Source organism: Glandiceps talaboti, chromosome 7 (assembly GCF_964340395.1).
Source record: "Glandiceps talaboti chromosome 7, keGlaTala1.1, whole genome shotgun sequence".
Lineage (NCBI taxonomy): Eukaryota > Metazoa > Hemichordata > Enteropneusta > Spengelidae > Glandiceps > Glandiceps talaboti.
The window spans coordinates 12635356-12648745 of record NC_135555.1 but is presented as its reverse complement, the minus strand read 5'-3'; the positions used below and the strand labels follow the sequence as shown (position 1 = coordinate 12648745).

The following is a 13390-nucleotide window of genomic DNA, read 5'->3' as shown; positions in this document are numbered from 1 at the left end:
TTTGCTTCATCTGACATATAGCTACAAATGTCTCTCGGGGACACACACAGTTGACTGTTTATTTGATGTTTCTAGTCACTGTTGGAATATCCAATTACTAAGTAGATATTTCCAATTATAAGTGGATTTTGATAATTAAAGAAAGAATTAGTCTTCAGTGTGTATGTAGTCCTGTAAATTAAGAATGCCATTTGACAGCAAATAATTTCAGTATGAATAACATTTCAACCTAAAATTCATCCTTGAATTTGGGAAAACACCTTGGTAAGTTGCTACCAGCTTCAGTATTTGCATATGATAATCTGTGTGTGTGACAATCCATGTTTGGATGTTCACAGTACTCTATAGATAGTTAGATATAAGATAATGTATTCATAGTATTTGTATTGTGTTTGTAACAGGTAGTGAAAGTAGATCCAAAACAAGATACAAGATGGCAAGCTCTGCTTAATAGAGCCAAATTTGATGTAAGTGTACACACATTATATTTTGTGTCTATTCTGTTCTACAGAACTTACTAGTATTACTGTAATGTGTTACATATTTGGCTGATGTCTCGATGATTTCAAAATGTGTTCTATGTGTGGTTCGTTTAATCATAGACAGTGTAACTGTTACGTATTTGGCTGATGTCTAGATGATTTCAAAAAATGGTCTAGTTGTGCCTCGTTTAATCAAAGACAGTACTATTCTCCTTTGTGTAAATCAAAATTAAATTAAACATTGAATTATGTTGAAAGTGCCACCACTTGAGGAAAACTCTCCATCAGAGCTGCCACCCTACTGTGGGTGTAATTATATTGTAACATCCATTCCTAGCTTATATCTACATATTGCTATAATAGTTTTAGATTGCGTCTGTGCTAGGTTGCCAATAGCTGACTTGTCACCATTGTATAATTTACCAGGGTAGTGCTGAGGACTATACAGTTGTTTCCAGATATAACGATACATGGCTAATAGTGATACTGGTGTACAAAACATACATTGTATTTTACTTGTGGTTTATTTCAGACTGATGGTGTGCATGCAAGAGACAATATTAGAGCCAGTAATATGAACCACAAAGGTAAGTAGCTATAGTTATAGACTCTCCAGTATCTCAGCTCATACAGGACATGTATTCAAATGTGTGCTGATTTTACCCGTCCAACTCAAACACTAGATTTGTATTTGAGATGTCACAAAGCTGCTACAACACCAAGACAAGTATACAAAATTGTAACAGTGTTTGACTAATAAAAAAATGTAGGTAGTTGAACGGTCTTTCTGATTTTGAACCTTTTTCACCCTCTTGCTGTGATGGTTTGATATTCAGATATACTTTACCACAACAATAGCCTGGCTATGTCACTGGATCTGTCACGCCACTGTACTTGTGTCACTTTCTGGTATTGAATTGTACGGTTGTCTCCAAGTGCAACAACACATATTCAGCTGTACACATAATATATCATTCCAAATCCAAACAACCAATGGCTACTTTTTAGTCAAAAGAGTGAATGTATTGAATTTAATAGTTTGATTTTTGCCTTGATATTTGGCAGACACAATGTCGGAAGCTGTGAAACTATCAAAACCAGACTATGTGATTTCAGCCATAAGGGAACACAAAATGGATCAAGCCATCATATTCTGTCGTACTAAACTAGATTGTGATAATCTAGAACGTTATTTTATAGCCATGGGTGGAGGTAAGAGACTCAGCACTTTTGTTTGATAATGATTCTCAAGTTGTGTTCGATATCTTAGCATACATGTCTCACTGCTGTGGCCATGGTAAAGTGACTGTTAAAGCCAGAAAAAATAGTTATGCAATAATAGAATGCTGTAATGTTACAAAGCAGGACCAATGTACAGTGATTCAAAGGACATTATCAGCTAGCAATAGAATACCATACTCCTTGCATAGCCCCCCCCCCTTCTCATTTGTAAGCCCCTCCCCTTACACAAGTCCTTTCAAGCAGGGGTAAAGCAGTAGTCTGTAGTGTTTATCAGGAGCAAAGTTACAAAGACACAACCCTCCCTTGTGAGTTCGTGGTGTCCCTCTAGATCAACTGAAAATTGTGAACCTTAAAATGTTTTCATCTTCCCAAAAAATGATAGCAAAACAGCTAGCAAACCCTAGATTCCCCCAATGTCTTTTCGTATTGGTAACTACAGGTGTGGTTGGTCTCTGAGCACGCTTGTGGAAAAATTCTAGAGAGAACAGTGGAGCTAAAGAGAGTCATGTGATTCTATATTGTAACCAATGACAACACATGAAGAAGCAGCTTTGTGTAAACAATCAGAAGTAGATTTTATAAAACAAAAAATACAGCTGTTGTTTACCTTAAATGTACTGAAGACTTTTAATGCAGTACAATGATGGAAACTTTCGGCCATGAAATAGTAAATTTATTTCAAATGTTTAACACTTCCCTTATACTGATTTTGTTTCCAGGCCCTCGTTCTCGTGGACATACCTTTTCCTGTGTTTGTCTCCATGGTGACCGGAAACCCAATGAAAGAAGGCAAAATTTAGATAGCTTTAAGGTAACACATAATATATTGATATTTTCACCACAAGCCATATTATCAAAGTGTAACTCACCTGTAATTAAACATGTTCAAGAATGAAGATTTCAATCCGAGGGTATACTTTCCTTGATTAGGATCACTGTAACATGGATGTGTGTGTGTGTGTGTGTGTGTGTGTGTGTGTGTGTGTGTGTGTGTGTGTGTGTGTGTGCGTGTGTGTGTGTGTGTGTGCAACTACAAACATATTACAATTTACACACAAAATACTCAAAAATACTCAACAAAAAATTGCATCCCAAAAAACTGTAACTTTTACTGCTTGTTACAATCCAAAGTTGACATTACAGACAAAAATGTGTCCATTTGTACATAAAGCTTTTCAGGGTCGCCAGGAAATTATTAGTCATTAAGTTAAAGATTTTAGTACTTTAGTGTATGAGATGCTTTTATCTGGGTTTTTTGCCTGTTATTACAGAAATATAACTACCTTAACACATTGGGCTGGAGGCCTTGAAATACAAATAAACCTATTCAATTCAATTGCAATTTACATACAGGTCAATATAGCCTAGCTACTTAAGTATCAGCATGGCCTTGTAGAGTATAGAGTGTGTTCCAAAGTTGCTAGACATTTTATCAAGAAGACATAAATTTAGTATTGTTTTGCTCATGGGTAGACTCTGTCTTTCTCAAAACTATCTTTCAGTCAATCAAATTTTTAGAAGCCTGATGAGTCTAGGCTGTTATAGATACATGTATCAGTCTCTCATCACATTTATTTGAGATGCACAGAGTGTTTACTGTGACTCATTCTATTCACATTTTAGATGAATAAAGTCCGCTTTCTGATCTGTACTGATGTTGCTGCTAGAGGTATTGATGTAAGGGGTATACCGTATGGTAAGTGTAGTCAGTGTTGTGTTACTAGGTGTGTGTAAGGTGTATACAACACTGGTAATCCAGCCTTTACTTTATTACATATAAGATAGAAGCAAACTAAATGTATTGTTCGTACAATGTGGTAGATTGCCCAACTGGGGGATAGCGGTTCCACTGTTGTACAAATGTACAATGCTAACCACCCTGTGATCAATATAGTGTAAACATTAGAAGTTCTAAAACAAAGTACTGCAAGTTCCTGGAACTATCAATAAACTTGTTTTCAGAGATGCCTCCCTACTCAGACTATAATTAAATTAACATATAGCTTATCACTGCTGTATCAACATGTTGTGACAATAATTTTAGTTTGTGTCTATTGACTCTATTACCAGGGTATTATCACATAAATACGTGCATATCTTCTACTGTGTGACGTCAAACAGGGGGTGATTTCAGAGCATATCACCCCTGTTCTACCGAACTATTTTTTCTCCGTACTGTTCCGAATGTTCGTGCCAATCCTACGCTACAATCAAGTTTATCGTAATAATTACGTGCTTTCAAAACGTAAATGCATACATTACGTTACACATATCCAAGTTGGATGGCATGAGTTTGATACGTAGAGGTACTTTTATTTTTATTTGATACATTTTATAATAAAAATCACGTAGATATCGATGTAGCACTAGCAGCCGGCAAGCTTACTTCCGATTTTCCGTCGAGCTCAGATCTCCGAACTTACACAACCCGAGAAAATATGATTAAAATGACGACACAAAAGTCGTATTCAGACAAATTCTACTTACGTTTTAAACTAAGTTCGATATTACATGTACATCACAAGGTTATAACCGATAATTTTGGTTGAGAAACCACAGAACACAATGACCGCGACCGATACCATGGTAAGCTTGACCTCGCGACAGGTCACACGATTATGTAATTTGCATAGCCGTCGGGCTCCAATTTTTAATACACGATGAAGAATATAGTGCGATGAAATGATACAGTATTTGTAAAATACGATTTAAAATTTTAGAAAAATAAGGGGAAATACTTAGTTATGTGATAAATATATAATTCCATGAAATCAATGTTAGTTTTACGTCATAATGCTCCTCGTATGATTCCGCGAACTACAAATTCTCGCCTACCGGCTCGAATTTGTATTAGTCCACGGAATCATACTCGGAGCATTATGACGTAAAACTAACATTGATTTCATGGGATTATATATAAATATCAAATGATAACGAAGTGTAATCACTGATGGTTTAGTAGGTGTCGTAAAAGTGATCACTGCTGTATATTAGTATGAATGACAAATGGGTCAAAAGCTAGAATAATAGGGTTTATGTTATGTAGTATTATGTATTATCATAGATCGTTCTCATAATTGTATGGTATTATGCATGATCAGTAATATTGTTTACCAATACAATGGCAGTGCTATATAATACATGCAAGTTGTATCCATGTACAGATTTGAGATAGAAATGTTGCAGTCCCTTGATTCAACAACTAACGACAACTTCAGTCTCATTGTAATGACCATTATTTGACTATAATATTATGTATTGATGGTAGTGCATTTATATTAATTATGCAATGAATCAAAATTATGATTTCAGTAATCAATGTAATCATGCCTGAATCTAAATTACGATTTCAGTAATCAATGTAACCATGCCTGATGAGAAGTCCAACTATGTTCATCGTATTGGCCGTGTTGGAAGAGCTGACAGGTTAGTCTAGTACAGAATGGCTTCCACTCAGATTAAACAATATCAAAATTTGTTCCCTTCATCAATGACATGGTTCTCAGTACATAATATTAGGAGATGAACTAACAAATTTATCATCATTGGTCAGTTGACCTACTGTAATGTTACTGAGTCAGTTTGGTCTTATTGAAAAAGTTTATAGGTTACTGCAGTGTAGTACCTAGTTATTCCTCTATTGAGTACCGGTAGTTGTGCATAAAATAAAGTAACTGTGAACAGTCACGTAATTAGTTTGTACTTAATGGTACACTGACTCTTACCATATCCAGACTTTGTTTGTCTGTAGTTGCTTACTTAATGGAATACCCTAGGGAGGGAAGGAGCCTTCAATTAGGCTTGAATAGTTGGGTGGCTGTCAAGCAAATCATTCTCACCATAGCCAACCAAGAAATTGTGTCAGGGACCCCCGAGTCCAACTTTACAAAGAAGTAGCAACTAGGATTGAGTGAAAGATATATATATCCCTGCAGCCAATAGAGGATTCAGTTGTCTTTGCAACAGTTTCATAGTTTTATTTGTCTTTCATTGCAGGATGGGTTTAGCAATCTCACTTGTATCTCAAGTACCAGAAAAGGTAATTAGAACCAAATTGTATAAATTGAATGAATGTCAAAATGAAAATCACTATTACAGAAATCAATAGTACATTTCCCACGATATGAACACTCACTCAGCATTTGCATATAATTTGCATATAGGTATGCAATAATGTTTTTGGTATTGCACTGCAGTGCAAGTATGATGAGTATGTGCTCACATCGGTGCAAATAATCACTGGTAAATATGTAATAATGTGTAATATACTTGTAAACTACACAAGCATACTAATTGAAATGCTATAATCTGTACAGGTTTGGTACCATGGATGTCCAAGTCGTGGTAGAGGATGTCATAATACTGAATTAACAGATTATGGAGGTTGCTGTATTTGGTACAACGAAATGCAGGTCAGAGTTCAATCAGTGCTAATCCCCGGGAACCTATAGACCTGAGGCCAGTTCTAAGATGCAATGCGCACCTTAAAGCACCATGTATTCTGTACACGCAGAGGGTTGTATATATACTACTTGGGGGATTGTTGTCACCTGACCATACCCTGGATTTCTATCAATAGTCTTTCTTTTATAAAATCACTCACTCTCAACCCGGGGAGCACAGATAACGTAATATTACATTTAAATGACAACGGCATCATGATAAAAATGTTATTTGGAATGTACTAAAGACAAAACAACAAAAGACTTCATCACATATTGACTGCATCTCATACAATACATTTGGAAATGGAAAATCGACAATAATTGGTTTTTGTTTGTTATAGCTTCTTGCCGACATTGAAGACCACCTAGGTGTAACTATCTCTCAGGTTGAACCTGATATGAAAATACCAGTGGATGATTTTGATGGGAAGGTAACATATGGGGCAAAGAGAAGGATGACAGGTGAGGGAGAGCAATAATAATAAAACTAATTTGTGTCACCGAATATAAACACTATTTTGGGTAGAGTTTACCCAGATACCAATGTTATTTAAATCTCTCTCCAAAATTTGTCAAATGAAATCAATTTTAATCAATACTCCACAGCATAATTTGATAAGCTGAGAGCTTTCGACTACAAACTGTCGGGTCTTGATAGAGGGCGCTGTTTGTTATTTATCATGTCACTTTGTGACATGATTACAGAGAATGTTCCCATAAATCTTAGAGAGAAAGTACTGGCTGTTCCTCAAGTTCAGATTATTTGGGTAACTCATTTTAGCAGGTTTTTTGTTACCTTAGGACTGTTTTCAAATATCTATGAAGCATGTTTTTTTCCATGGTCTAACAAAAACAAGGTATTGTGTGATGTTCACTGCAAAGTTTTGTTAGAGTGTCAAGCCATCTCAGTGAACTAATAGATGTGGATTTTTTTTTACAGGTGGTTTGTATAAAGGTCATGCTGATATACTGGCACCAACAGTCAAGGAACTGGCAGAATTAGAGAGGGATGCCCAGACATCATTTCTACATTTGTGTAATAAAAGTAGTACTCTCTATGGACTATAAATTGCATCAAACAGTCTGCTTGATGTTGTTGCTTTTGATGTGGTAGAGTACAACCTGAAAAGAATGAAGAACAGTGGACTGCCTGTGCAATTGATACACGTTTGTGTTCAAGCTAGGGAGTGAGGGTTAAGGTTGGGTTAGGTATAGGAATAGGGTGAGACTCCCTAGCATTAACTTCATTTGTGTCATTACCAATGGGTAGACACTGATCTGCATGTTGATCCAATAACAATCGTGATACAAAGGAAATAGTGAACTCTGTGCGGTGTTGTTTGTCACAAGTTGTGGGGGCAATTGTAAACAACCTGTAACAATCCATGATATAGCAGGAAATAAACATGTCTTATTTTATACTTTGTGTTGTCTGTGTAGTCTGAAGTCAAAGTCAAAGTTATTTTACCCAAGTGTGAAGTTTAATGCTCAAATATAATTACAACAAGAATAATAATATACATGAAACAATCTGCAGTGTAATAATCATGCCTTGATTGTTCTTCTAGTTCTGAACACCCCATGAGTATTATGACACAATCACCCTATCTGAATATACTGCCTGTTACATGTTATGATATAACATGAATGTGCATATTCTGGATCACAACATGTCATAGTCGTAGTTTAGTCTGGTAATAGTCACTGGCTCTGTTTGATGCAACCACACAGAAACCATTAAAAAACTGCACATCCTACTCTTTAGAACAGCAAAATTGCAATTCCTTGCTACATTTTATCTAAAAATGAAATAAACCATATAAACATACTGCAACTATAGCCACAGACACCAATATTTTGATGTCTGCATAATGGCATGTTAGTCTATTTCATTTAGATAAAATGTCATAAGAAAAACTGTATTCATTCCATCTTACTATCTTAAAGTATAGCATGTGTAGTTTCTTAATGGTTTTTGTGTAGTTGTCTCAAACAAAGCCAGTGAACACTAGCATGAAATAGGGAGTAGGAACACCTGTATGACATTTATATTAGAGAAATTGAAAGATCAACAAAACATTTGTTAGGAGTATTCAGCCACATCAGTGTGTCTAATAACGGAACCAATGAACATAATGCCTTCTTCCCAACCCATGAACCATGGTGTAACATACTAGTACACAAACCATTGATGTTGATAGGGTGGTCAATGGTAAAACAAATACACACACGGTGACACCTATGGAGCAATCATGGTGAAACTAATACACATCAAAGTGATCAATAGTTTGGTTTGTGCCTTGGTTTATACAGATGTATTACTCTGGTCTTTGGTTTACCATGACACACACAAACTAAAACTGTTGTTGCAACATGTTGAATGAGCAGTGATAAGCTATTGCATGAATGTCTAAGTAGGGAGGCGTCAGAGTTCCATGAACTTGCAGTGTACTGTTTTAGTAATTCCAATGTTTACACTATCTTGATCACAGGGTGATTAGAATCATACAACAGAGGAACCGCTATCACCCACTTGTGTGATCTACCGCATTGAAGAACAATAGATATACTAGTTTGCGTCTATCTCAGTATTAAACCGAAGGCTTGATTACCAGAGTTGTAATTACCCGGGAATCAACAAAGTGAAAACACTAGAAACCCTTGAAAATCACAGGAAGTTAAAGCCCAAGGTCCAACCAGTTTAGGTGCTCACGCTACGGAAGTATGTTTGCACATATGCAATGGCATACGTTTGGGAAGAGCATTTGGTAAATCCAGCCAGGTAGTTATCAGCATGTAGTTGCTCGCACATATCGAATGTCTACAAATACAAAACACTACATGGGGGTGTTCTCAGACTGAACCATGCTTTCTTGGTTGGTGAACCCAATACACTATCAGAGATGCCACCCTATTGCGAGTGTAATTACATCAATTGTCCATTGATGAATCACAACATGTCATACATAGTCTTAGATTGTCTGTCCACAGAGCCTCTGCCAGCCTACTGTGAATGTAATTACATCAACTGTTCATTGATAGATCACGAAGTGTCATACATAGTCTTAGATTGCCATTGGTAACAAGTCAAAATTTCTAAGAATTCCAGATGTTCACGAATGTCTCATTTCATGTCATGAGAACATTGGAAATTTTTTTTATCTATGCTTCCTTGTACAATACAATACAATACAAGTGAGGTTTTGTTTAAATAGCACTGGTCAATTATTTCAAAATTGCTGACTGTACTAAAAGGATGGTATTCAAAATTATGCACAGTAACTGTAGAACACAGAGGGCGCTGCAATCATGCAACATGTATCAGCAATATACAGAAAATTCAATATTTAACTTCTTAGAGTGGCAGGATGGTGATTCGTTATGGGATACTCCAGATGGCATTTCATGGGATTCCTCGTCCTTGGCATGTAATAGGTCACCTACATTTCCCTCTCTACATATCCATTGGAGTTCAAGTTGATGAACACATGGGGGGGGGGGGGGGGGGGGGGTTAAATACACTGCTAACCTTTTCACTATGGACATGACTTAAATAGCAACTCCTCCCTGTTGCAGGCCACTCATTTCAATGTTCCCATCTTGAATTCTAGAACAGTATGTTCAAGCTTTTGACGGTCATAAGTCACAGCCTCTTCTATGGCAAGTGGCTGTCAATAATTAGTCAGAGAGCACGAGTACAGAAACTATAGCCACCCCACCTCCCTGACACACTAGCTCTTTTCGCAGGACGACAAAATCAGTTAATTGAATCCAAAGACCTCAGGACTGGCAATCTGCAACACATCCACAACTAATGGACAAACTCAGTAGGTATTGGTATGAAATTAATATTTGAACTACTCTTGCACCAAACATTGTCATATATTTGATTACAACAAACTAAAGAGCCTTATGTTGCCTCAGATTTGTTACAGCTCTCAATCGTCACATCACCCTTCCCATACCATGGCTCAAATCATAATTACAAAGGGTTCATATCACAAGTCCATCTCACTTCTCAGCATATTTTTCCAATATCATTGTTACGCAAGCACCCCCACCCCACGCCCGAGTGTTTTCTTGGTCCGAGTATCTAACATAACAATTGACATCATGTGATAGAGGGAATGTGACCACTACTAGTAATAAAAACACCATAGTACACAGTTACAAATACACATTACACATTTTATTGTTATGCTTTCCGCAACACTATGATCAATACACTCACTCAAGATTATGAAGACACGCTGTTGTGATAAAATACCGGTATTTTAGCAATACACACCTCAGGATCCTGATTGGTTTTTAAACTATGGCAGACGTACACACAATTATTTCTTCATTTGTCTACATATATTATTACAAAATTCAAATTATGCACAGGTTCACAAACTGACATTTTTATGTAACACAGTTTGTGAACCTGTGCAATAAATTCTACCCCCTGTAAAGAAGTTCAGGGCTTTGCTTTTAAATTACAGTCTCTCAAAAAAGGTCCACTCAGTTCATACCATTTTTTTTTCACAAGTTCCACACAGTTCGTGTCAATTTTTAAATAGAATGCTGGTCGAGGGTGCATTGTACATTTATTGTTCCTTCTTGGGTTTGAGAATGTGCTGGATTTCATCGTAGAGTACAAGCACCAAAGCACCACCGGTACCTCTGAGAACATTGGAGAAAGCACCCTTGAAGAATGCTCTGCCACCCTCCTGTTGGTAGATCTTTCTCCAGCAATCAATGGTGTTTTTGTAGAGAATATCGGCACGACCACTCTGCATCATCATACGTCTTCTTACGGTGTCAAATGGATAGGAAAGGATGCCCGAGCATACTGTGACGGTCTGGGCAATCATCCAGGACAGAATGACGTTCCTCTGGTACTTGGCTGGCACGAATGATTTGGCGGTGTCGAAGCAACCAAAGTATGATGCACGGTAGATGATGATACCTTGCACAGATACATTGAAACCACGATAGAGACCACGTAGACCATCAGATTTGTAGATTGAGCTCAAACAGTTGCCAAGACCTGAGAATTGTCTCTCTGTACCACCTCTACCGACATCAGCAGCAAGACGTGTTCTGGCGAAGTCGAGGGGATACACGAAACAGAGTGAGGTAGCACCAGCAGCACCACCAGATGCCAAGTTACCAAAGAAGAAGCGCCAGAATTGGGTTTTCTTATCGATACCAGCTACAAAGATCTGCTTGTATTTATCTTTGAAGGCGAAATTAAGAGCTTGCGTAGGGAAGTATCTGATGACGTTAGCCAAGTTACCACGCCAGAGTGATGAGAATCCTTGTTCCTTTGTTACTCTTACGAAGCAATCGACAATACCCTTATATTTTTGATCAGCTTTTATTTGTAATGAAGCATCTTGGACCTGTAGAAATAAAAACACAAACACATACACTGAGTTTATATTCAGTACTGAAGTGTGGTTATTCAGAGTATGTACACACCTTCATATGAATGAGGACCAGTAAGAATAGAGGTTGCCAATACAAATAGATTGAGTTACAAATAAGCAGCCTAGCTTCAGTTTTGGCTTCACATGCTTTGAAACTGTTGGAAAATGATCCAGGATAAATATAAATTCACTACACTCTAAGTGTTTATATGTCACTTCTTCAAAAATTGCCACAATTCTTTTGTGCAAGATTGCTGGACAGTGTGAAACATGAAATGAATTTTCGGCCATATACACATTTTGAATGACAAAAGTACAATTGCCTTGACAGAACACCTAATTAGCATATCAACTATCTGACACTTCATATGCAGAGACACAATAGTATTAAAGAGGCTTTGCCTGGCATTTTTTTACTGTACTACATATTCTGATCAATTCCACTACTGGCCAACATCTTTCAAACAGTTGAACATTCCAGGACATGTTGGCCGAAGATAACCAGACTGTCCCCCATTCAAGGTCATTCTCACAATGTGTGGGTAGAAATTAATTTTCAAGGACTTTTCCCTCTTAAATAATTTCCACAAGCCTTATTTAGTGAATTTTTGAATCTGAATTTTAATTTGTAATTACTACAAACGTTGAACAAAAAAGGACCGAAAATTAACCGGATCTACATAACGGCCAGTAGTAGCAATATCTCTTTCCCACACATTTAGGGTGATTTGTACCCCCAGAAACGAGTGAACTTTTATCATATCTAGTTAGAACTCTAATTTTTTTCACACACTGGGCATAATTGACGACATTGACTGGTAAAGTATTGTAACTTGTAGCACATGTAACCGCATAGACGAGCTGTATGGTTTCGAAACCACGTGATTATGCAATGTACGGAAAAAATCGATCCTACCAGGACCTAGTTTTGCATTTCATTGTCTGGCAACCCGCCAACTGACGCTTCGACAGGCAACAGCCCGGTCTAGGCAACGACGATACATACGTAAAATAAAACGCGGACACCGATTGACCGTGAAATATATATTCTGCACGTACGCTTAGTCAAGATGGCCGACTGACACATTTACTACAGGAAGCCTTTGTGCATATTAAAACGACAAATCTCTTAACCTTTTTAAAAAAAAAGTAAAACCGTGATTTATTCGTGTATAATTGACAAATTACCCGAGTAGTTACCTGTGTCTAATGTCAAAGACGAACTTTAACCATACAAACCTAAATGAATCCCTTCAGAAATGCCGGCTGTGCTGCTAGTACACGCCGGCATGTGCCCTACCGGCACTTTGAGGCCACTACTAGAACTTCACAAAAGTTAGTCAATTTTCTTACCTGAAGCAGCAATTTAACTCTCTCAATTGGAGCTACAGCTGTTTTTGAGACGGCAGCAGATGTACCACCGACAAGAAGATCGGTTAGAAAGCCGATAGCAATTGCTTTGGTGTCTCTTTCTGCCATGCTTCTGATCTTAGCTGGATCGATCGTAATGGACGCCGGTCGAGAGGGAGAGGGCACGCAAACGTCATCACCATTCACTTCACAGGAGGTGTCAACTTGAATCAATGCGCACGTAAGGTCCCTTAGAATGTCAAAAGAAGTTTAATCTCGAAATCGTGGAGTCACCGAGATTAACTTTTATTTTATACACTGTCTTTTAGGCAAGATAGTAATGTGGCAATCATATTGGAGATATTCCATGTCATATGCAGAACTATATTTGTTATCTCGGAGGGATAAACATTTTCATAAAGTGACCACGAGTATATCACGTGACAATATCTCCTTT

General features: G+C 37.4%; 2 protein-coding genes across 2 annotated transcripts in view; one reads left to right on the top strand and one right to left on the bottom strand.

Moving 5' to 3' along the window:
* Positions 1-7570, top strand: part of LOC144437107 (ATP-dependent RNA helicase DDX1-like) — a 21064-nt gene extending 13494 nt beyond the window's left edge. Inside the window, exons 23-32 of the mRNA XM_078125959.1 lie at positions 402-467; positions 1015-1069; positions 1548-1694; positions 2444-2535; positions 3348-3420; positions 5078-5150; positions 5721-5763; positions 6041-6136; positions 6511-6631; positions 7110-7570. Coding sequence (XP_077982085.1) covers positions 402-467; positions 1015-1069; positions 1548-1694; positions 2444-2535; positions 3348-3420; positions 5078-5150; positions 5721-5763; positions 6041-6136; positions 6511-6631; positions 7110-7237 — 894 coding nt within the window. The 3' untranslated portion in view covers positions 7238-7570. The remainder of the gene's footprint in view (positions 1-401; positions 468-1014; positions 1070-1547; positions 1695-2443; positions 2536-3347; positions 3421-5077; positions 5151-5720; positions 5764-6040; positions 6137-6510; positions 6632-7109) is intronic.
* Positions 7571-10349: 2779 nt separating this feature from the next.
* LOC144437540 (ADP/ATP translocase 3-like) lies at positions 10350-13121 on the bottom strand. The gene is made up of 2 exons (XM_078126489.1): positions 12937-13121; positions 10350-11556 (listed from the first exon to the last, which is right to left on the bottom strand). The coding sequence occupies exons 1-2, from the start codon at positions 13060-13062 to the stop codon at positions 10759-10761; spliced, it is 924 nt and encodes a 307-aa protein (XP_077982615.1). The 5' UTR covers positions 13063-13121; the 3' UTR covers positions 10350-10758.
* Positions 13122-13390: the final 269 nt, after the last annotated feature.

What these genes read in the sequence shown, in the direction of transcription:
- LOC144437540 (XM_078126489.1), bottom strand. Translation starts at nt 13,062, where the DNA reads ATGGCAGAAAGAGACACCAAAGCAATTGCTATCGGCTTTCTAACCGAT. An exon ending in GAGTTAAATTGCTGCTTCAG is followed by an intron (nt 11,557 to 12,936) that starts GTAAGAAAATTG and finishes TTATTTCTACAG; the next exon opens with GTCCAAGATGCTTCATTACA.